Here is a 23606-nt window from a genome sequence, read left to right as displayed (position 1 = left end):
GCAACAGGCAGCAGAACCAGAACCAGCCTTACAGAGCACCTCACCTGAGGCAGTCCTAAGGACCACAGCACAACCAACAACAAGTTCTGCAGATCACTCAATCTAATTCCTCTCCGAGTGACGAAGCTCTTCAATCCATTGCACAAGGACAAAGGAACATGGAAACACTAGAAGAAAATAAGCTTTCTGCCACGCTTTAAAAGGGTACCGAAAAGTGCAAAAAACCGTGCCGATAGCTTTTTGCCACGCTTTTTGAGTTATCGACACGCTTTTGAAAGGGTCACATCTGCCAGCGTGCCAGTTGCTCTATCGCCATGCTTTTGTGGATCTATCGGCACGTTTTTTTTTGTTGGCACGCTTTCATCTCTTGCCACGCTTTTTAAGCGTGGCCATAGGTCTTAACCTATAGGTACGCTTAAAAAGCGTACCGAAAAGTGCACATATCACCACGCTTTTAAAACGTCCTAGAATGTATGCTTTGAGTACTCTTTAAAAGCGTGCCAATAGGGGAAGTTATGGCTACACTTTTTAAACGTGGCAATAGGGTAAACATATGGCTATACTTTTTAAGCGTGCCTATAGCTGAAACAATGGCCACACTTTTGAAGCGTGCCACATTTGTGGGATATGGCCACGTTTTAGTAGGAGTAACAAATCTACTATTCTACTACATAATTTTATATGATCTGCCTAATTAAAGAGAAGAATAGAAGAAATAGAGACAGTAGAATGAGAAGCAGTGAATTCTATTCATGTGAAAAATTTAGAAATATAACAATACTCCAACTTTACATATGCCTAAAACCAAACCAATGAAATCAAAATTATTATTAGAAATGCAATATATATATATATAATATGTCTATTCAGCCATATATATATTTCTTAATAATAATAATCTTGAATCCCATCCAACCCCACTTTAACACAGCATGCATTCTCCATTTTTAAAACACTGGTCTAGCTGCCAAAATCTCTTCAGTGAGTTTGTTGTCCTTGCCAATCTTGTGATTGGTGAATGTCTCAAGATTCCTCTGAAATAACCCAGCAAGCTTCAATAGTGTCTCATTATAGGCCTTTTTGTCTGGCCACTGGAGAATACATAAATCAAAACAAAATGTTAAATTTAAAGACATTAGCAAATCATAGAAAAAGAAAAGTGTTAATAGATTTGAAGGAAAACTACTAACAGTGTTAATAGGATCAAGAGTTTGTATTGAATCAACAACCATAGCACGAGAGGAAAGGAATAAGAATTGAAATTGACAAACTGCATTAGATATTCCCAGTTAAGCCATTAAGGTTAAACCCTAGAGCATGCTCTCAAGTTTATAGAACAAGCATCAAAAGCATTCTAGTTTTGTTAAGTATGCACAGATTTTAGATGCCCAAAAGACATAAGCATGCTAACCTTCCCATTAACACTAACAAAAATACTTGAACACCTTCCAATAAAAATATTAGCACGGATTTGTTAATCACTTACATGGGCAGTGATGATAGAGTCATCTCCTTCCTGATCATTGCCAACAATAACACCTTTTCTTCTGTTAACGAGGTAAAAAAATATCAGTAATTGTTAAAATTTATCGAAATATCCATTTGAAAGAGAAATAAGGATAGAATAAAATAAGAACCCCACTTGTTAATGTCACCAGCAACGGCTCCTTGGAATTCTGTTGGTACTTTCAGCTCAACAAGCATAACAGGTTCTAATATAACTGGCCTGGAAGCTGTATAGCACTGATACAAATATCAAAGAATATGGTCATTACTATGAAAACAAAACCATGGACTATTATCAGGATGATATGTGCAATGTTATAAAATATGGATGTCAGAATTGTAAAGAACCTGTCTGAAAGCATAGATAGAAGCCAACTTAAATGCAAGTTCATTAGAATCAACAGTATGAGCAGCACCATCTATCAAGACAACTCTAAGATTTTCGACAGGATGTCCATTAAAGCCCCCTGTATGAAAGCAACATTACGTTACCATAAAATGAGTATTGTAATACTATCATGGCTGAATCGCATAATAAAATTGATATTTCGTAAATATGCCAATGAATGAACTTTGGCTTCCTCAATATTACATTCTTAGTCCCCATAAATTACTTTTGAATGCTCACTTATTCCATCATTATATTTATCGGTGGTTTTTAGTACATTCATGGTGAATGATGAAAATTTCACTCACGAGTTGGTGGCTTCCTTAAAACCTTTTTCAATTGCAGGGATAAAACCTGATGGAATAGCTTGCCCAACAAGGAGATTTACAAATTCGAATTTAGTTGGTGATCCTGCCAGAAGTGGTTCAATATACCTGCAAACACAGTGAACTCACTAAGAATCAAGAAACAAAAGGTGATTAGGGATAAGTTGGATCATCACAAATTCACAATCAGCTGCTATCATAAAGTAAGATACTTCATATGGAAGCCGTTAGCCCAGAACCACAGCAAAGAGAAGCAGGCTTTAACCAATTTGTTTTAAATCTCAGGATTATTACACTTTTATTGAGAAAAGAAAAAGGATATTTATACACAAGGAGAAGTCTGGAAGTAAATGAAAATCCCTATCTAAAATTTGATTGCCCTTGAATACCAGCAATTTTCTGTTCCTAAGAGACATGCATTTAGATTGGATGACATTGTTTGAAAATCACGATGTATACTTTCTTCGTTTATTAATTCACAACACCTTTTATTTAACAAAACTTTCTTGACTAACTTTAAAATTTTTTAGTAATGCATCAACTTAATTTTATTTCTAACTACACAGAAAAGAATATAAAATGAAATACATTTGTTTAAAAACTAACATGGACAAAAATGCCTCTTTTGTCAAGCGCTTATATTAAAAGGAACTTCTCAAAAAGTAATTTATGAATAAACAATTTGCTGAAAGATTAATATAAGTCACTTTTTTTTTATCTTTTAGAAAGTACTTATCCAGCCTAATACAAAAAATATATAATTACACACTACAACGTCATATTTATCTTGTAATATTCAGTAAATTAAAACTTGGAGAAAAATAATTAAGGAATCTCGTAATGATCAAACAGTTCTTCAAACAGTGCCTACTCCCTAATCTTGCCTTGCATGCAAGGTCTATGCATATTTAAACATGCGATTGTTTGAGAGAAAGTTAATCAAGAGTGAGTCACAGTCATTATATTTCTTGCAAGGTTGATTCACATGATTTCTATGCTCCAACCATAGGGTATTGAAAATTGTAATTGCAATTAAACATTTTTTGGAGTTATATCTTTGATGCTAGCAGTTTGTCATTAAGTATTTCTCCTAAAGTTGTAATTATTGTAATTGGATAAAGGTAAACTATGTCATTGCAAGTATAACAAATTTGCCACTTTTATGATCTAGATAAATAGAATAGAACATTACCTGCCCACTCTCTGGGTCTAAACCAACACGGAATGTAGGATCCTCTTTTTGGAAGCGATTCAAAGATTTTGAAAACTACAAGTGATATACCAAGAAAATCAAATACTTGATAAGCTGGGACAGGGTGGTCAGTGTGTTACATAAAGAAACTACTTACTTGCCCTCCAGAATCTTTTGAAACTGGCTATACAGCTAATGACATTACAGGTTTAGGAACATTCATGGAAGTCATTGTGTATTTAACTGATCCATCAGTAAACGTATCTCCTAATAACCAATGGATGGAAAAAAGTTAGACAAGTAACATGTATTAAGGCAAATATAAAACTAACTTAGGCAACATATTACTACAATATTAAGTTCAAAATAGAGTGTAATTCATTCTCTACATCAATAGGCAGAGACTGCTAACAACAAAGACTCAATTATCAGAAATTCAGAATGTTTAACAGCTGTTGAGAAGGAGTGACGTAATTAAACCTTAAAAATTTCATCAAACTATACAATTAGAGCCTTACAAATTAATTTAAAAGATTTAACTTAAGAGTTTCCTATGGGAATTGGTTAAGAGAGAAAATAGAAAAGTTTTGGTTTGCATTAAGTGCACAGAAAAATTAAAAAAATTAACATTTACTTGTTCTTATAGTATTCTTAGCAAGTGCCTTAACACTTGTTAACAAGACCCTTAATTAAATCTTGAATAAATAAAGGTACAATATAGGATTCCAGACATCAATAGGTTAGGGCAAGGACAAAAGACGAACCTGATGCACAATCAACACCAAATACAGCAACTATTTGCCCTGCATGTGCCTCTTAAATGTCCTGCAATTTGGATAAAATCCTAATTGAATATTAAATATATTTAAGTATTGAAATATATTAAATAGTCTTCGTAACAAATCAAGCAGGGAAAGGTACCCTTACCAAGTTACTCTATAGCAAAAATAATAGCCTATAACCTACCCAACTAAAGTTACTCTATAGCAAAAAACCCTAAACCAAATATCAGATTAGAACAAAAAATAGAAATTTAGAAAAATCAGAAAAAAAATGAAGAACCAACAAAATCAAAACAAAAAATCAAATTCAAAAACAAATAATCAGATCAAGAAAAATTTTGAACAGATAATTTACCACAGTGCTGCGAACGCTGAACGTGGCTGACGGAGGTGCGACGAGTGAAGAAGATGGAGACGGCGGCGCGATGACTTCAGAGAGGGAGACGGCAACGTGGCGGGTGCTGAACCATGGAGGGAGGAGTGACGATTGAGGGTTTGCGAGAGAGAGTGAGCGTCGATAGAGGGTTTGCGATAGAGAGTGAGTGCCGAGGGAGGCCTTACCAGAGTGAGTCACCGCCGAAGGAGGGATAGGTGTTTACAGGAGAGACGGAAGGAGCGCCGACACCGGCAGAGGTGGCACCTAGGGAGGGGTTGCTAGAGAGGGTTGGAACGATGTTGACCAAAGAGTGTTATTGGGGGAGAGAGTGAGAGCACTGGCGATGAGCTCTATGTTAGGTGAAGAGCGTCGCCGCCGTTAGGGTGATGAGCTCTGTGTTAGGGTTTTCGCTTTTAAGGCATTGTTTCAAAGAAGAGGAGGGTGTGTTTCGAAGAAAGGAAGAAGTGTTGTTAGGGGGTTGTTGTGTAAACTGTTTGCTTCGAATTAAGACAGGGGTGGAATTTTTTTTTTGGAACTCTGTGGCCATGCTTATAAAGCGAGCTGAAAGATTTAGAGGAAAGGCCACGCTTTAAAAATGTAACGATAACAAAACCATTTTGCCACGCTTCAAAAGCGTGCCAATTTCCCTCTATGGCCACGCTTTTCAAGCGTAGCGATAAAAAACCGTGGCCAAATTTTAAATAAGTGGCCACCCTCATAAAAGCGTGCCGATTTCTCTCTATGGCCACGCTTTTCAAGCGTGGCAAAAAAACGTGGCCAAATAACAAATCAATGGCCACCCTCGCAAAACCGTGCCCATAGACCACTTTTGGGCACGCTTTAAAAGCGTGGCAAGAAAAAAGGGTGCCGACAGGCCTTTTTTCTTGTAGTGAAAGTTCACTTAATGGCCTAGCATTCGCTATACAAGCTCTTATCTCTCAGCTGGCATCACCCAACACTTCAAACACTCAACATGCAAGCTCCAGTGGAATTCCTTCTCAACCCTTACCTAATCCAAAGGGTGGCATCAATGCCATCACCCTAAGGTCCGGAACCACACTACAAGAGAGGAATCAGGAGGAGCCAATCCCATCAGAACACGCCTCAGCTGAAGAGGTGGTAGAAGTAGAGGATGCTGAAGAGGAAGAGGCAATACAAGACATGGGTGAAGAAGTAGAGGCTCAACCATAGAAAGAAGCACCCAAGGAGGCAGACCCTATAGAAAACTCCCTCCCTATTCCATTTCCACAAATTGCAAGGAAGCCCAGGAAGCAGATGGAACTTGATCCTAAAATGGTAGAAATATTCAAAAAGGTTGAGGTAACTGTTCCCCTTTTTGATGTTATTCAGCAGGTACCTAAATACGCAAAATTTCTAAAAGATTTATGCATACATAAAGACAAAATTAATGAATTAGAAACTATTCCTTTAGGTAGTTCTATATCTGCCTTAATTGGAGGTATACCTGAAAAGTGTAGTGATCCAGGTCCATGTATGGTTAATTGTACTATTGGTGGTGTGATATTTTCTTACTACATGTGTTGATTTAGGAGCATGCGTTAGTATAATGCCTTTGTCTATATATGATACTTTGAGGCTCCCTCCCTTAAAAAGGTCGGCAGCTCGTTTTGTGTTAGCAGATAAAAGCATTATTACAGTGGTTGGAGTTGCTGAAGATGTATTTATGAGTATTAAGGGACTTACGTTTCCCATTGACTTCTATATTCTGGAAATGCCCCCTAATGACTTAAGACGACCATCATCAATCCTGCTTGGAAGACCATTCCTGAAGACTTCAAAGTTCAAGCTGGACGCATTTTCTGGAACTTATTCTTTTGAAATAGATGGCAGAATAGTGAAATTCAGTTTAAATAGGGCCATGAAGCACCCTCCGGATGACCTTTCTATCTCCCAGTGTGACATCATAGATGAAACTGTGGCTGAAGTTCACCAGGAGGAGTTAGAAGAGAAGTACACAGGACAAGGTCCAAGTGTGGGGACACTCTTGGAGGACAATGAGGGCACTTTGCCATTATCACCTGCCCCAGATAATCCAGAGCCTGACCATGAGCAGAAATTGGAATTAAAGCCCCTCCCTCCACACCTCAAGTATGCTTACCTTGAGGACAAGCAGAGATTTCCAGTAATTATTGCAAGGGAACTCACTCCCCAACAAGAAGAACAGCTACTCAATATACTGAGAAAACACAAGAAAGCAATTGGATGGAGCCTAGCAGATATAGTAGGCATCAGCCCTCAAATTTGTGAGCACAGAATATTCCTAGAAGAGGGAGAAAAGCCTGTCCGTCAACCTCAGAGAAGACTAAATCCCACCATCTTAGAAGTTGTCAAGAAAGAAGTGACCAGGCTACTTGAAGCAGATATTATTTACCCCATCTCAGATAGCGAATGGGTCAGTCCAGTACAAGTGGTGCCCAAGAAGTCTGGAATCACAACAGTAAGAAATGAGCATGGAGAGCTTCTGACAACTAGAGTGCAGAATTCATGGAGAGTTTGCATTGACTATAGGCGTCTTAACCAAGCCACTCGCAAGGATCATTACCCCTTGCCATTCATTGATCAGATGCTTGATTGCCTGTCAGGTAAATCCCATTATTGCTTTTTAGATGATTATACAGGCTATTTTAAAATCCATATAGCCCCTGAAGATCAAGAAAAGACTACTTTCACCTGTCCTTTTGGCCCTTATGCTTATAAGAGAATGCCCTTTGGTTTGTGCAATGCACCAGCTACTTTCCAAAGGTGCATGATGAGTCTTTTCTCTGACCTTATTGAGGACTGTATGGAGGTTTTTATGGATGATTTTAACGTTTATGGTGATTCATTTAGCCTTTGCTTGGATAGTTTATCTCGAGTATTAGATAGATGTGTCAGTACGAACCTTGTATTGAATTTTGAAAAATGTCACTTTATGGTAAAACAAGGGATTGTACATGGACATGTTGTATCTAATACTGGCATTTCCGTAGATCCAGCAAAGGTGGATGTTATTTCTAGTTTACCTTACCCCTCCTCTGTGAGGGAAATTCGTTCGTTCCTTGGCCATGCAGGTTTTTACCAGAGATTCATTAAGGACTTTAGTAAGGTAGCACTACCCTTATCCAGACTACTGCAGAAAGATATTGAGTTCGAGTTCAGTGAGGATTGCAAACAAGTGTTTGATAAGCTGAAGAATGCCCTGACTCAAGCTCCAATTGTGAGAGGACCTGACTGGAGCCAGCCATTTGAAATCATGTGCGATGCTTCCAAACATGCAGTAGGAGCAGCGCTGGCTCAGCGTGAAGGTAAGGATCCTTTTGTAATTGCTTATGCGTCTAAGACTTTAGACACTGCTCAGTCTAACTACACTACTACTGAGAAAGAGCTTCTTGCTATTGTTTTTGCTCTGGATGAATTCCGAGCCTATTTACTTGGTACTAAAGTAGTAGTGTACTCAGACCATGCAACTCTAAAGTATTTATTAGCTAAAAAGGAGTCCAAACCAAGGCTTATACGTTGGATACTGCTACTACAAGAATTTGATTTAGAAATTAAGGATAGGAGTGGTTACCAGAATCTAGTGGCAGACCACTTGAGTCGCCTTGAGCACATTAAGGATACCGCCACTCCTATAAATGATAATTTCCCGTTTGATGACTTACAAGCAGTATCTGAAGTAATCCCTTGGTATGCACCTGTAGCTAATTATCTAGTTAGCCGCACCTTTCCTCCAAACTTTACTAAGCATCAAAGAGAGAAGCTGAAAAGTGAGTCCAAATATTATATATGGGATGACCCATATTTATGGAGATATGGCGCTCACCAAGTAATTAGGCGATGTGTGCCTCAATCAGAATTCCAGTCCATTTTAGAGGCCTGTCACTCATCTGAGAGTGGAGGACATTTTGGCCCTCAAAGAACAGCCAGAAAAATTTTAGACTGTAGATTCTGGTGGCCTACCCTTTTTAAAGACGCTGCTGAATTTTGTAAATCTTGTTCCCCATGCCAAAGGTTTGGTAATATATCCAAGAGGGATGAGTTGCCTCAACAGACTATGCTTTTCTGTGAAATTTTTTATGTTTGGGGCATTGACTTTATGGGTCCATTTTCGAATTCTAATGGTTATTTTTATATACTGTTAGCAGTAGATTACGTTTCTAAATGGGTGGAAGCAATTCCTACCCACACTGATGATGCTAACACTGTTGTTTCCTTTGTTAGAAACCACATTATTTGTCGCTTTGGATCACCACGAGCAATCATGAGCGATCAAGGCACCCATTTCTGTAACAGGAGACTAACAGGATTACTGAAGAAGCATGGGATAGTTCATAAAGTGGCAACAACCTACTATCCCCAGACTAATAGGTAAGCTGAGGTGTCTAACAGAGAGATAAAGAGTATATTGCAGAAGATAGTCAAACCTAATAGAAGAGACTGGAGCACCAGGCTACAAGATGCACTCTGGGCATACAGAACTGCATACAAGACACCCATTGGGATGAGTCCCGTCCGCTTAGTTTATGGAAAGGCCTGTCACCTCCCAGTAGAGGTAGAGCACAAAGCCTTTTGGGTAGTAAAGGAGTGCAATATAGAATTTGAGAAGGTTGGAACTGAGAGAAAGTTGCAACTGCTAGAATTAGAGAGCCTACACCTAGAAGCTTATGAGAACTCAAGACTGTACAAGGAAAAGATGAAGGCTGTGCATGATAAGTACATCAAAAGGAGAGAGTTCCAACCTGGGGACTTTGTCCTCCTTTACAACTCTAGACTGAGACTCATGCCAAGCAAGTTAAGATCAAGATGGGAAGGTCCATATAGAGTGGAGAAGGTTGATCCATACGAAGTTTTCCACCTGAGTCATCCTTCAAGCTCTGAATTCATCAAAGTTAATGGACATCGCCTGAAGCTATATCATGGGGCGAAGGCGAAACCCAGGGAGCTAGAGATCTTCCTCTTGGAGGATCCACCCACAGCAAAAGACTGAGCTAGTGGAGCGTCCAACTTAAGGATGTTAAAGCAAAGTGCTAGGTGGGAGATAACCCACCATGGTATGATCGTTCCTTTCTTTATTCTTAGTTTTTTTTCAATAACTCACTTTATTAGCACATTTAGCTTGCATCTGCATTTGCATATTTTTCTTAAAAAAAAAAAGAGGGAGAGCACGCGACGCGACAGCGTCGCCAACGCGTCCGCGTCACAGGTGGCTCAGAAAGAATAAGAAATCGAACAGAAAGTCACGCGAGAGTGTGGTTGGAGGCGTGCCTTTGGCATAAATTGCCCCACGCGACCACGTCGCTAACGCGTCCGCGTCATGTGGGAGAATTGCCTTCCATGCGTCCGCGTCACCCACGCGGACGCGTGACCTGAAAATCGACGTAAAAGAGGGTACATGGCAGAAAGTTGTGCTAGAGTGGTGCTGGATTGGCGCTGGACGCACAGTCCCTACCACGCGAACGCGTGCCCCACGCATCCGCGTCATCTCCCAATATTGGCCACCCACGCAATCGCGTCAACCACGCGACCGCGTTGATGAGCGGATAATTTATACGCTTTTTAGCATTGTTTTTACATAGTTTTCAGTATGATTTAGTTAGTTTTCAGTATATTTTTATTAGCTTTTAAATAAAAATCACATTTTTGGACTTTACTATGAGTTTGTGTGTTTTTCTGTGATTTCAGGTATTTTCTGGCTGAAATTGAGGGACTTGAGCAAAAATCAAATTCAGAGGTTGAAGAAGGACTGCAGATGCTGTTGGATTCTGACCTCCCTGCACTCAAAGTGGATTTTCTGGAGTTACATAACTTCAAATGGCGCGCTCTCAATTGCGTTGGAAATTATACATCCAGGGCTTTCCAGAAATATATAATAGTCCATACTTTGTCCGAGTTTAGACAACGTAAACTAGCGTTCAACGCCAGCTTTCTGCCTTATTCTGGAGTTAAACGCCAGAAACAGGTTGCAAAGTGGAGTTAAACGCCAGAAACAGGTTACAAACTAGCGTTCAACTCCAAGAGAAGTCTCTACAGGTGTAAAGCTCAATGCTCAACCCAAGCACACACCAAGTGGACCCCGAAAGTGGATTTCTGCATCATTTACCTATTTCTGTAACCCTAGTAACTAGTTTATTATAAATAGAACTTTTTACTATTGTATCAGGGAGATCTTTTGATCATCTCTGGACGTTTAGTTCTTAGATCATAGAGGCTGGCCACTAGGCCATGCCTGGACCTCTATCACTTATGTATTTTCAACGGTAGAGTTTCTACACACTATAGATTAAGGTGTGGAGCTCTGCTGTTCCTCATGAATTAATACAAAGTACTATTGTTTTTCTACTCAATTCAAGCTTATTCCGATTCTAAGATATTCATTCGCACCTCAATATGAATGTGATGATCATGACACTCATCATCATTCTCAACCTATGAACGCGTGCCTGACAACCACTTCTGTTCTACCTTAGATTGAATGAGTATCTCTGGGATTCCTTAATCAGAGTCTTCGTGGTATAGGCTAGAACTATTGGTGGCCATTCTTGAGATCCGGAAAGTCTAAACCTTGTCTGTGGTATTCTGAGTAGGATCTGGAAAGGGATGGCTGTGACGAGCTTCAAACTCGCGAGTGCTGGGCGTAGTGACAGACTCAAAAGGATTACTGAATCCTATTCCAGTATGATCGAGAACCGACAGATGAATAGCCGTGCGGTGTGATGTATATTTTTGGAAAATGAATTCCAAACACACAAATCTAACCGGCAAGTGCACCGGGTCGCATCAAGTAATAAAAACTCACGGGAGTGAGGTCGATCCCACAGGGATTGAAGGATTGAGCAATTTTAGTTTAGTGGTTGATTTAGTCAAGCGAATCAAGATTTGGTTGAGTGATTTGTGATAAACAGAATTTAAATTGCATGGAAAGTAAAGGGAATGGGTAAATTGCATGAAATTAAAGAGAACAGAAAATAAAGTGCTGAATTTTAAAGAACAAGAAATTAAATGGCAGAAACTTAGAACGCAAGAAATGTAAATTGCAGAATCTTAAAGTGCAAGAAATGTAAATGGCTTGAATTGTAAAGGGAATTGGGAAGTGGATTTGCAGAATTTAAACAAGGAAAAGTAAAATTGCAACAAGCAGGGAAGTAAAAGATGGATTTAATTGCAATAGATCTCAAACAGAAAATGTAAATCGCTTGAAGAAGCGTTCAACAGAGAAATAAAATGGGAATTTCAGATCTCAGGACCCAAGAGACTAGATAACCAAGTCTAGACCTCAATGCCTTCCTAGATCTAATCCAGAAATCAATTGCAAGAGAATTTAAAGATCAAGCAGTAGAAGAAGCAAAACCAAATTCAATTTCCAAAAGTGCAGCAAAGTGAGACAGAGAGATCTCAAGGTGAAATTGAGACATAATTTCCTCAATTCTTCAACCCAAGATCCAAGACAAATGTAATTGAAATTGAAAACAAGAAAACTAAGAAGAAGAGAATTCAATTCTCCTCTCCGAAACTCAGAAACTCATAAAATTCCAAAACCAAAAGCTCTCAGCAAAACTAAAACGGAAAGTTCCCAAAAAAACTCCTTGAGAACTTAAATCCTAAGCTATTTATACACTTTCTTCAAATGGTCTTCAAGCCTTGAATTGGGCCTTTGTTCTTGATGGAATTGGGTTGATAAAGGCCTTGGTTGATTGCTCTTGGAGTTGGAGAAAGATCCATTGTGAACCGGGTTGAAAAACATAAAAGCTTGAGTAAAAGTTTGAGTAAAAGTTTGAGGTCAAACTTTTACTCAAACTTTTTATACCAGATGGCTTCACCTTGCTGCTACCAACGTTTGAGCCAAAGTTTGAGGTCAAACTTTTGCTCAAACGTTGGCCCCTTTGTAAATGTGTGTTGCGCCAACGTTTGAGCAAATGTTTGACCTCAAACGTTGGCGCAAGCTTTTTCCTCCAGGGTGTGCAAGTGTCGCGCCAACGTTTGAGCAAAAGTTTGACCTCAAACGTTGGCGCAAGCTTTTTCCTCCAGGGTGTGCAAGTGTCGCGCCAACGTTTGAGCAAAAGTTTGACCTCAAACGTTGGCGCAAGCTTTTTCCTCCAGGGTATTGATTTTGTGATGCCAACGTTTGCCAAAAAGTTTGAGGCAAACGTTGGCTCAAGCTTTTCTCCCAAAAGTTTGAGCTAAAGTTTGAGGTCAAACTTTTTCTCAAGCTTTTTTCCCAAAAGTTTGAGCTAAAGTTTGAGGTCAAACTTTTGCTCAAGCTTTTTTTCCTCTGGAGTGTTTTCAACTCTTTTAAAAGTTTGAGCTAAAGTTTGAGGCAAACTTTTGCTCAAACTTTTTGTTCTCTCTTGCTCCTAGCCATTCCTTCTTTCTTCAACCTTCTTCAAAACTCTTTTCACCTATCATCAATCAACCAAACACATCAAAGCTTTGCTTAAAATCATGAGTTTGTTATTCTTTCATAATATATGACAATTATAGCATAAAATCTCATGAAATTGCATTAATTCATACATGGTTGATTGAATCAAAGGAAACATGGAAATCTACCCAATTGGCTTGCTTATGGCTCAAGAAAGTGCATAAATCAATCGAAAACAAAAGAAAAAGGCTAGTGAAACTAGGCTAAGATGACTTGTCATCACAACACCAAACTTAAAGCTTGCTTGTCCCCAAGCAAGAAAAGAATTATTGGGAAGAAAGAATGAAATGGAAGAGGATGTTCATGCTAGCAGAGTATTATTGGTAGTTCATGGGGTTTTCTGTGGATATGTAAACACTCACTTCTTATTGACTTTTAGGCCTAGAAAGTCTCCTTCAAGCATCAAGCAACACACTGCTATGACCTCTCATTATTCCTTTGTCCTTGACTATTATTTTTTTCTCTAAAAGCTTTAGTTCAGTGTCATGTGTAACAAGTTCTTTTCTTTCTTTATACTTGACACATTATTCACTATAGACACTTGGCTCACATTCCTTCTTAAAACATTGATGCCCAGCACCTCTTTGGGTTACTAAATGCCTTGTAGTTAGGTTGCTCTTGATAGTGGACTTTCAGCTGATGATCCCGGGTTAGTTAACCCAAGTCACCAAGTGTTGATGCACTCCAAAGAACTTAATAATCCAAGCAGATCCTAGTACAAAGACACCACAGGCATATATTCTAAGGTTCAAGCTATTGGTGTCTAGCTTTGTTTCTTTTTATTTTCTTTTATTCTGTTGCCACTTTTTGGCTTTTTCTTTTCTCTTTTTGTTTTTCTTTTTAACCAAGAACTTTTATTTGATTGAGATTCATAGACAGTAGGCCACTTTCTACTTAGAAGGAGACATCCTAGTTCTTTTATTCACTAAAAGTGAGCTATCATACAATCACACATACATACCACCACTTACTTTTATTGTACTTCTATCTAACAGAGAACTATCTCACTTCACATTCAAACATTTCTTTTTATTGAATTAAAGATGCAGGGGACAAAGCATGCAGTTAGCTAAGTGAAAGTAAACATACAAGCACACACTTGGACTAGCTTACTTATTGCAAAAGAAAATTGAATCTACTTGAACTAGATGAACACTTTAGCAAGACATAAATCAAAGCATTTCTCAACAGCAAAAGTTAAGTATAAATACAACCTATTGGTTTGCAGTTCTTTTGTTCTTCCTTCTGTTGTGCCCCTTTTGAGTCATGATGCATAATGTCTTCAAATGGTGGTTCGTTCCCTGCACAATTCTCAAAAGTTGCTTGCTTCTCAAGCCCTTAGGTGACTGGTTAGTATGCATAAATTGAGTGTGGCTTTTTGGATTCAATTTGGTGTGGGAACACCAAACTTAATTCCTTGCCACTGTCTCTAATGCAACAGGTTGTACATTTATAAATTCTTTTGGCCTTGCTAAAGGTTATGGAACCAAACTAAGAAGCAATTAACTGGTTGAATAATTTGTCTGATTGCTTGGAGCTATCATTATGCAAGAGGTGAGAATATGCTTTTAAATGAGATTTTGGTGGAAAACCAAACTTAGAATCCTTCATTCTCCCTTAAATTATTTTGGTGTGCAACACCAAACTTAGATCCTTGTAATACAGACAAAACTACTCAACCTTCTTATTGAAACAGCTATGAAAAGAAAACTACCTCAGGTTGGGTTGCCTCCCAACAAGCGCTTCTTTATTGTCACTAGCTTGACATCTCGTTCTTTGATTATGGAGGCTGAAAAGCATAGTGGCTCAGCTTTTCTCCTCTTACTATGAACTTCCTTTCGGTCTCCTTTTTGATGATCTCTAGGTGTTCAAGTGAAAGGACCCGGTTCACAGTGTAGTATTCAGATGATTGTGGGGACACCTTCATTGGTTGGGTGTTTAACACTACTTTATCCCCTGGTGAAAAGCCTTCAGTAGGGATCTTCTTGTTTCTCCACCCTCTTGGACTCTTCTTCTTTTTTTTTCTCAAAAGATACTCCCTGCCTTGGTGGTTCCTTATCTGAGATGTTGAATTTCTCATCTGGAGGTTTTGGATCTAGTTCCTCCTTGATTTCTTTGGTCTGTTGCACTATCTCTACTTCTTTCAAGCATGGATTTGGAAGTCTTGGAGCTAACTCATTGACTACCTCCTTCAAACTTTGATCTCTGGCCTTATCCTCCGTACACTTTTCTTCTTGAGTGGGCTCATGTGGGGTTTTAAAAACATGGAATGCTAGGTGCTCATCATGCACTCTCAGCAACAATTCCCCTTTTTCAACATCTATCAATGCTCTGCCCGTAGCAAGAAAAGGCCTCCCTAGGATGATGGGGGTGTTAGGGTCCTCCTCCATATCCAAAATGACAAAATCAGTTGGGAGAAGGAATTTCCCCACTTTTACCAGTACATTCTCTACAACTCCAACTGCTTGCTGGATGGATTTGTCAGCCATTTGAAGGAGTATTCATGTGGATTTCAGCTCACAAATTCGAAGTTTCCTCATTAGAGACAAAGGCATCAAGTTTATGCTTGCACCAAGGTCACAGAATGACTTTTCAATTGTTATGTCTCCTATGGTGCAAGGTATATAAAAACTCCCAGGATCATCTTTCTTCTCTGGTAACTCTCTTTGGAGAATAGCACTACATTCCATTGTCATCTCAAAAATTTGTCCTTCTTTTAGGGATTTTTTCTTTGTCAGCACTTCCTTCATAAATTTGGCATACACTGGCATCTGTTCAAGTGCTTCTAAGAAAGGAATATTGATGCTGAGGGTCTTGAATATATCCAGGAATTTTGAGTATTACTTATCCTCGTTTTCTTTTTTGAACCTTTGAGGGTACGGAAGTTTGGGGACATCTGGCTTCACCCCTTCCTTCTTCTCTTATAGCTGTGTTTCAAGGATGTCCTCATCTTTCTTTGAGCTTTTTGCATTCTTGGTCTTTCTCTCCTCTTCACTTCTCTCTTCTGTCTCTTCTTGTGGAACTTCTCTGTTGTGTTCTTCTTGATTGATGGCTTCCTTCTCCCTAGTCTTTTCACTTCCCACTATGATTGCTTTGCACTCCTCCCACTTTGTAGCTTTTCCTTTGTCCTTTGGATTGGAGATTGTATCACTTGGGAGAACATTGGTTGGCCGTTCAGCTTGTTTGGCCAATTGTCCCACTTGTCGTTCAAGGCTCTTCACGGTAGCTTCATTTCTCTCTTGCACTTTGACCAAGCTTTGAGTGGACTGAGCAATTGCTTGTATGGCTGCCTCAAGACTTGAAATTCTACTTTCATGATGGTCTATTGGTGGTATGATGGGGGTGGAATGTGGTTGCTGGAAGTTATTTGTAGGGGTAGTGTGGTAGTTTTGGGGGTTAGATGTTGGTGTGGAAATGCTATTTTGATGAGTTTGTGGATTGTGGTGGGGTGGTTGATATGTATTTTGTGGTTTCTTGTATTGATCATTATTAGTGTTTTGCTGGTCGTGGTTTGAGTAAGTTGTGTTTCTTGAGTTGTTTTGGTTTGAATTTTTCTGCCACGGTTGCTGGCTGTGGGTGTGGTTATCTCCCCATCTGAGATTTGGATGGTTCTTCCAGGATAGATTGTAGGTGTCACCATAGACTTCATTTTGGCCAGAGCTTTGGTTATGCACATATTGAGGTTGTTCCTGCTGCTGATCTTCTTGGTTTTCTTCATTTTGCCCCCATTTGGTTGATGGTTGGCTTGTATTCACTGCTGCAACTTGCAAGCTATCAATCTTTTTAGCCATCTGCTCAAATTGTTGTTGAATCTGCTCCTGCATTATCTTGTTTTGAGCTAGGAGGGTGTCAACCCCTTCCATTTCTAACACTCCTTTCCTTTATGATGGCTGGCGTTTTCTCTGATGAGCAAAGAAATATTGATTGTTTGCCACCATATCAATGAGGTTTTGGGCCTCTTCAGCTGTCTTCATGAGTTGCATTGAGCCTCCTGCTGAATAGTCAAGTGCCTCTTGAGCTTTCATTGTCAGTCCTTCATAGAAATTTTGGAGTTTATCCCATTCATTAAACATCTCTGGTGGACACTTCCTGAGTAAAGCTTTGTATCTCTCCCATGCTTCATACAATGACTCTCCATATATCTGAGTAAATGTTTGAACCTCTGTTTTGAGCCTGATGATCCTTTGAGGAGGATAAAACTTTGCTAAGAACTTGCTCACTAGATCCTCCCAATTGTTGATGCTTTCTCTTGGAAATGACTCCAACCATTGAGTAGCTTTGTCCCTCAGGGAAAATGGAAACAACAACAATTTGTAACTATCAGGATGTACACCATTGGTCTTCACAGTGTTACATATCCTCAGGAAGGTGGATAGGTGCTGGTTTGGATCTTCCAAGGGGCCTCCTCCATAAGAACAGTTGTTCTGCACCAAGGTGATGAGTTGGGGCTTCAATTCAAAGTTATTTACATCGACATTTGGGGTAAGGATGCTACTCCCACAATGCCTTGGATTAGCAAATGTATATGAAGCCAAGACTCTCCTCTGGGGTTGACCATTGTTGTTGGCCATTCTCACTGGTGGATTTGTTGGATTTGTTGAGTGTTCCTCCAATTCATGATATTCTTCATCTGATTCTTCCTCTCCAGCAACATTTTTTTCTCTTGCTTCTCTTCTTAGCCTTCGAAGGATTCTTTCGTCAGTTTCATGAAAGGTAGGCATCTCTCTTCTTGCATCTGACATACAAGCAAAACACAAGAATCACACAATACCAGAAAAGCAATAACACTTCAATCCATGGCTGAAGTGAAATATTAGTTAGCTTAGGCAAAAATTCAAATAGTTAGCGTGTTAGTCAAAAGTTAAAGAAACAGAAAAGAAAAAGTGCTTGATCTAGATCTCCACTTTACTTAATCATTGTCAATCTATTTCAATCCCCGGCAACGGCGCCAAAAACTTGATGTGTATTTTCAGAAAATGAATTCCAAACACACAAATCTAACCGGCAAGTGCACCGGGTCGCATCAAGTAATAAAAACTCACGGGAGTGAGGTCGATCCCACAGGGATTGAAGGATTGAGCAATTTTAGTTTAGTGGTTGATTTAGTCAAGCGAATCAAGATTTGGTTGAGTGATTTGTGATAAACAGAATTTAAATTGCATGGAAAGTAAAGGGAATGGGTAAATTGCATGAAATTAAAGAGAACAGAAAATAAAGTGCTGAATTTTAAAGAACAAGAAATTAAATGGCAGAAACTTAGAACGCAAGAAATGTAAATTGCAGAATCTTAAAGTGCAAGAAATGTAAATGGCTTGAATTGTAAAGGGAATTGGGAAGTGAATTTGCAGAATTTAAACAAGGAAAAGTAAAATTGCAAAAAGCAGGGAAGTAAAAGATGGATTTAATTGCAATAGATCTCAAACAGAAAATGTAAATCGATTGAAGAAGCGTTCAACAGAGAAATAAAAAGGGAATTTCAGATCTCAGGACCCAAGAGACTAGATAACCAAGTCTAGATCTCAATGCCTTCCTAGATCTAATCTAGAAATCAATTGCAAGAGAATTTAAAGATCAAGCAGTAGAAGAAGCAAAACCAAATTCAATTTCCAAAAGTGCAGTAAAGTGAGACAAAGAGATCTCAAGGTGAAATTGAGACAGAATTTCCTCAATTCTTCAACCCAAGATCCAAGACAAATGTAATTGAAATTGAAAACAAGAAAACTAAGAAGAAGAGAATTCAATTCTCCTCTCCGAAACTCAGAAACTCATAAAATTCCAAAACCAAAAGCTCTCAGCAAAACTAAAACGGAAAGTTCCCAAAAAAACTCCTTGAGAACTTAAATCCTAAGCTATTTATACACTTTCTTCAAATGGTCTTCAAGCCTTGAATTGGGCCTTTGTTCTTGATGGAATTGGGTTGATAAAGGCCTTGGTTGATTGCTCTTGGAGTTGGAGAAAGATCCATTGTGAACCGGGTTGAAAAACATAAAAGCTTGAGTAAAAGTTTGAGTAAAAGTTTGAGGTCAAACTTTTACTCAAACTTTTTATACCAGATGGCTTCACCTTGCTGCTACCAACGTTTGAGCCAAAGTTTGAGGTCAAACTTTTGCTCAAACGTTGGCCCCCTTGTAAATGTGTGTTGCGCCAACGTTTGAGCAAAAGTTTGACCTCAAACGTTGGCGCAAGCTTTTTCCTCCAGGGTGTGCAAGTGTGGCGCCAACGTTTGAGCAAAAGTTTGACCTCAAACGTTGGCACAAGCTTTTTCCTCCAGGGTATTGATTTTGTGATGCCAACGTTTGCCAAAATGTTTGAGGCAAACGTTGGCTCAAGCTTTTCTCCCAAAAGTTTGAACTAAAGTTTGAGGTCAAACTTTTGCTCAAGCTTTTTTTCCTCTGGAGTGTTTTCAACTCTTTTAAAAGTTTGAGCTAAAGTTTGAGGCAAACTTTTGCTCAAACTTTTTGTTCTCTCTTGCTCCTAGCCATTCCTTCTTTCTTCAACCTTCTTCAAAACTCTTTTCACCTATCATCAATCAACCAAACACATCAAAGCTTTGCTTAAAATCATGAGTTTGTTATTCTTTAATAATATATGACAATTATAGCATAAAATCTCATGAAATTTCATTAATTCATACATGGTTGATTGAATCAAAGGAAACATGGAAATCTACCCAATTGGCTTGCTTATGGCTCAAGAAAGTGCATAAATCAATCGAAAACAAAAGAAAAAGGCTAGTGAAACTAGGCTAAGATGACTTGTCATCACGGTGACAGCGCATCTTGGACCATTTTCACTGAGAGGATGGGAAGTAGCCATTGACAACGGTGATGCCCTACACAAAGCTTTCCATTGAAAGGAGTGGGAATGATTGGATGAAGACAGCAGGAAAGCAGAGGTTCAGGAGGAACGAAAGCATCTCTGTACGCTTATCTGAAATTCTCACCAATGAATTACATAAGTATCTCTATCCCATTTTACATTTTATTTATCTTTTAATTATTAAAACTCTATAACCATTTGAATCCGCCTGACTGAGATTTACAAGGTGACCATAGCTTGCTTCAAGCCAACAATCTCCGTGGGATCGACCTTTACTCACGTAAGGTTTATTACTTGGACAACCTAGTGCACTTGCTGGTTAGTTGTGTGAAGTTGTGGCAAAGTGTGTGAATTATGTTCCGAGCACCAAGTTTTTGGCGCCGTTGTTAAGGATCACAATTTCGTGTACCAAGTTTTTGGCGCCGTTGCCGGGGAAGGGAACGAACAACAATTTCGCATTTGTTTCCGTCCACAACAGTGCCAAGTTTGGTCCGGCAACAACACCAAGTTTTTGGCGCCGTTGCCGGGGATTGTTCAAGTTTGGACAACTGACGGTTCATCTTGTTGCTCAGATTAGGTAATTTTATTTTAATTTTAAGTTTTTGTTTTTATTCTTTTTAATTTCAAAAAAAAATTTTCAAAAAAAATATTTTAATTAATTTATGTTCTTCAGAATTTTTAAGAAGGAATTCTAGAATTTCATGGGAAATGTTGAATCCTAACTGGCTGTAAAGTCATGTCTAAATTCTTTTGGACTGAGGCTTCTTCTTCACATGCTTGAACTATGTATGCTGAAGCTTGGCTGGCCATTGGCCATGTCTAGTGTTTTGGACCGGAGCTTTCACTGAATGCTTGGCTGGCTAGTGAGCCATGTCTAATTCCTGGACTGGAGCTTTAGACTAACATTGCAAGATTCCTGGAATTTCTATTAAAAATTTTGAAATCCTTATTTTCCAAATTCCAATTAATTTTTGAAAAATACCAAAAATTTTAATAAAATCATAAAATCAAAAATAATTTGATGTTTCTTGTTTAAGTCTTGTGTCAGTTTTTAAGTTTGGTGTCAATTGCATGTTTATCTCTTTCTTGCATTTTTCGAAAATCCATGCATTGCATTCTTCATGATCTTCAAGTTGTTCTTGGTAAGTCTTCTTGTTTGATCTTTAAAATTTCTTGTTGTGTCTTTTCTTGTTTTTCATATGCATTTTCAATTTGTTAGTGTCCATACATGAAAAACTTTTAAGTTTGGTGTCTTGCATATTTTTCTTTTCTTAAAAATTTTCAAAAATAAATTCTTGGTGTTCATCTTGACATTCAAAGTGTTCTTGGTGTTCATCTTGACATTCATAGTGTTCTTGCATGCATCATTTATTTTGATCCAAAATTTTCATGCATTGAGTCTTTTTGATGTTTTTCTCTCTCATCATTAAAATTCAAAAATAAAAAATATCTTTTCCTTTTTCACTCATAATTTTCGAAAATTTGACTTGACTTTTTCAAAATTTTTTAAAATTTAGTTGTTTCTTATGAGTCAAATAAAATTTTCAATTTAAAAATCCTATCCTTTTTCAAATCTTTTTCAAAAATCAAATCTTTTTCAATTTCCTTCTTAATATTTTCGAAAATTTCAAAATTTATTTTCAAAATCTTTTTCTTATTTCTATTTCATATTTTCGAAATTAATGCTAACAATTAATGTGATTGATTCAAAAAAATTTTAGTTTGTTACTTGCCTAGTAAGAAAGGTTCAATCTTTAAACTCTAGAATCATATCTTTTTAGTTTTTTGTTAGTCAAGTAATCAACTTTAATTCTCAAAATCAAATCTTTTTAAATTTCTTTTTTTTAAATATTTTTTTCAAAATAAGTTTCAATCACATCTTTTTCAAATCAATTTCAAAATCTTTTCTAACTTCTTTTCTAACTTCTTATCTTTTCAAATTGATTTTCAAATCTTTTTCAATTAATCTTATCTTTTTGTTTGATTCATATCTTTTTCAAAACTACCTAACTAACTCTCTCTCTCTAATTTTCGAAAATCCCTTCCCTCTTTTTTCAAAATTCCTTTTTTATTAACTAATTGTTTTAAAATTTTAATTTAATTTAATTTCATTTTTCTTTTTAAAAATTTTCGAATTCTAACTAATTTAAAAAAAAAAAAACAAAAATATTTTTTTATTTAATTTATTTAATTTTTCAAATTCTCTCATCTCTTATTCCCTTCTGTTTATTTATTCATCTACTAACACCCCTCTTTCACCCAAGAATTCGAACTCATTCCTCTCCCTTGTGCTTGGATTCTTATATTTTCCTTCCTCCATTATTCTCTTCTTATACTTACATAAGGAATCTCTATACTGTGACATAGAGGATTCCATATTTTCTGTTCTCTTCTTTTTCATATGAGCAGGAACAAGGATAAGAACATTTTTGTTGAAGATGATCTTGAACCTGAAAGGACTCTGAAGAGGAAGCTAAGGGAAGCTAAAGCACAACTCTCTGGAGAAAATCTGACAGAAATTTTCAAAAAATAAGGAGACATGGCCGAAAATAATAACAATGCAAGGAAGATGCTTGGTGACTTTACTGCACCAAATTCTAATTTACATGGAAGAAGCATCTCAATCCCTGCCATTGGAGCAAACAACTTTGAGCTGAAACCTCAATTAGTTTCTCTGATGCAACAGAACTGCAAGTTTTATGGACTTCCATCAGAAGATCCTTTTCAGTTCATAACTGAATTCTTGCAGATCTGTGATACTGTTAAGACCAATGGAGTTGATCCCGAGGTCTACAGGCTTGTGCTTTTCCCGTTTGCTGTAAGAGACAGAGCTAGAATATGGTTGGACTCTCAACCTAAGGATAGCCTGAACTCTTGGGATAAGCTGGTCACGGCTTTCTTAGCCAAGTTCTTTCCTCCTCAAAAGCTTAGCAAGCTTAGAGTGGATGTTCAAACCTTCAAACAGAAAGAAGGTGAATCCCTCTATGAAGCTTGGGAGAGATACAAGCAACTGACCAAAAAGTGTCCTTCTGACATGCTTTCAGAATGAACCATCTTGGATATATTCTATGATGGCCTGTCTGAATTATCAAAAATGTCATTGGACCATTCTGCAGGTGGATCCATTCACCTAAAGAAAACCCCTGCAGAAGCTCAAGAACTCATTGACATGGTTACAAATAACCAGTTCATGTACACTTCTAAAAGGAATCCTGTGAGTAATGGAACGCCTCAGAGGAAGGGAGTTCTTGAAATTGATACTCTGAATGCCATATTGGCTCATAATAAAATATTGACTCAGCAAGTCAATATGATTTCTCAGAGTCTGAATGGATTGTAAGCTGTATCCAATAGTACTCAAGAGGCATCTTCTGAAGAAGAAGCTTATGATCTTGAGAACCCTGCAATAGCAGAGGTGAATTACATGGGGGAACCCTATGGGAATACCTATAATCCCTCATGGAGAAATCATCCAAATTTCTCATGGAAGGATCAACAAAAGCCCCAACAAGGCTTTAATAATGGTGGAAGAAATAGGTTTAGCAATAGCAAGCCTTTTCCATCATCCTATATGTCCAATGTTTAATATATCTATATGCTTGCATATGATTAAGACCATTATTTGTTTAGCTCACTTATCCAAATTAAGCCCACCCCTTAAGTTACCTTTGTTAGCCACTTTGAGCTTTTAAATCCTATTTTGTTCTTTATTTTACCACATTACTAGCCTTAAGCGGAAAAATAATTATATATCCCAATTGAATCTTTGGTTAGCTTAGGATAGAATTATGTATTAAT

The 23606-nt window shown here is 37.9% G+C and overlaps 1 protein-coding gene and 1 non-coding gene across 2 annotated transcripts; both read right to left on the bottom strand.

Annotated features, from left to right (window-relative positions):
* Positions 1–727: 727 nt before the first annotated feature.
* Positions 728–5041, bottom strand: LOC107625314 (phosphoenolpyruvate carboxykinase (ATP) 2-like). The gene is made up of 8 exons (XM_088505360.1): positions 4550–5041; positions 4177–4237; positions 3570–3679; positions 3413–3487; positions 1855–2328; positions 1643–1743; positions 1487–1547; positions 728–1091 (listed from the first exon to the last, which is right to left on the bottom strand). Exons 6-8 carry the CDS (start codon positions 1702–1704, stop codon positions 948–950), a joined length of 267 nt encoding a protein of 88 aa, XP_088361486.1. The 5' UTR covers positions 1705–1743; positions 1855–2328; positions 3413–3487; positions 3570–3679; positions 4177–4237; positions 4550–5041; the 3' UTR covers positions 728–947.
* A 17699-nt stretch (positions 5042–22740) lies between these two features.
* Positions 22741–22848, bottom strand: LOC148573766 (small nucleolar RNA R71). The gene has a single exon (XR_015906866.1). It is a non-coding gene; the product is annotated as a small nucleolar RNA R71 (small nucleolar RNA).
* Positions 22849–23606: the final 758 nt, after the last annotated feature.

This window comes from Arachis ipaensis, chromosome B2 (assembly GCF_059453495.1).
Source record: "Arachis ipaensis isolate K30076 ecotype BB chromosome B2, ASM5945349v1, whole genome shotgun sequence".
Taxonomy (NCBI): domain Eukaryota; kingdom Viridiplantae; phylum Streptophyta; class Magnoliopsida; order Fabales; family Fabaceae; genus Arachis; species Arachis ipaensis.
Note: the sequence above shows the minus strand (reverse complement) of the source record. Positions and strands in the feature narration are given on the sequence as shown.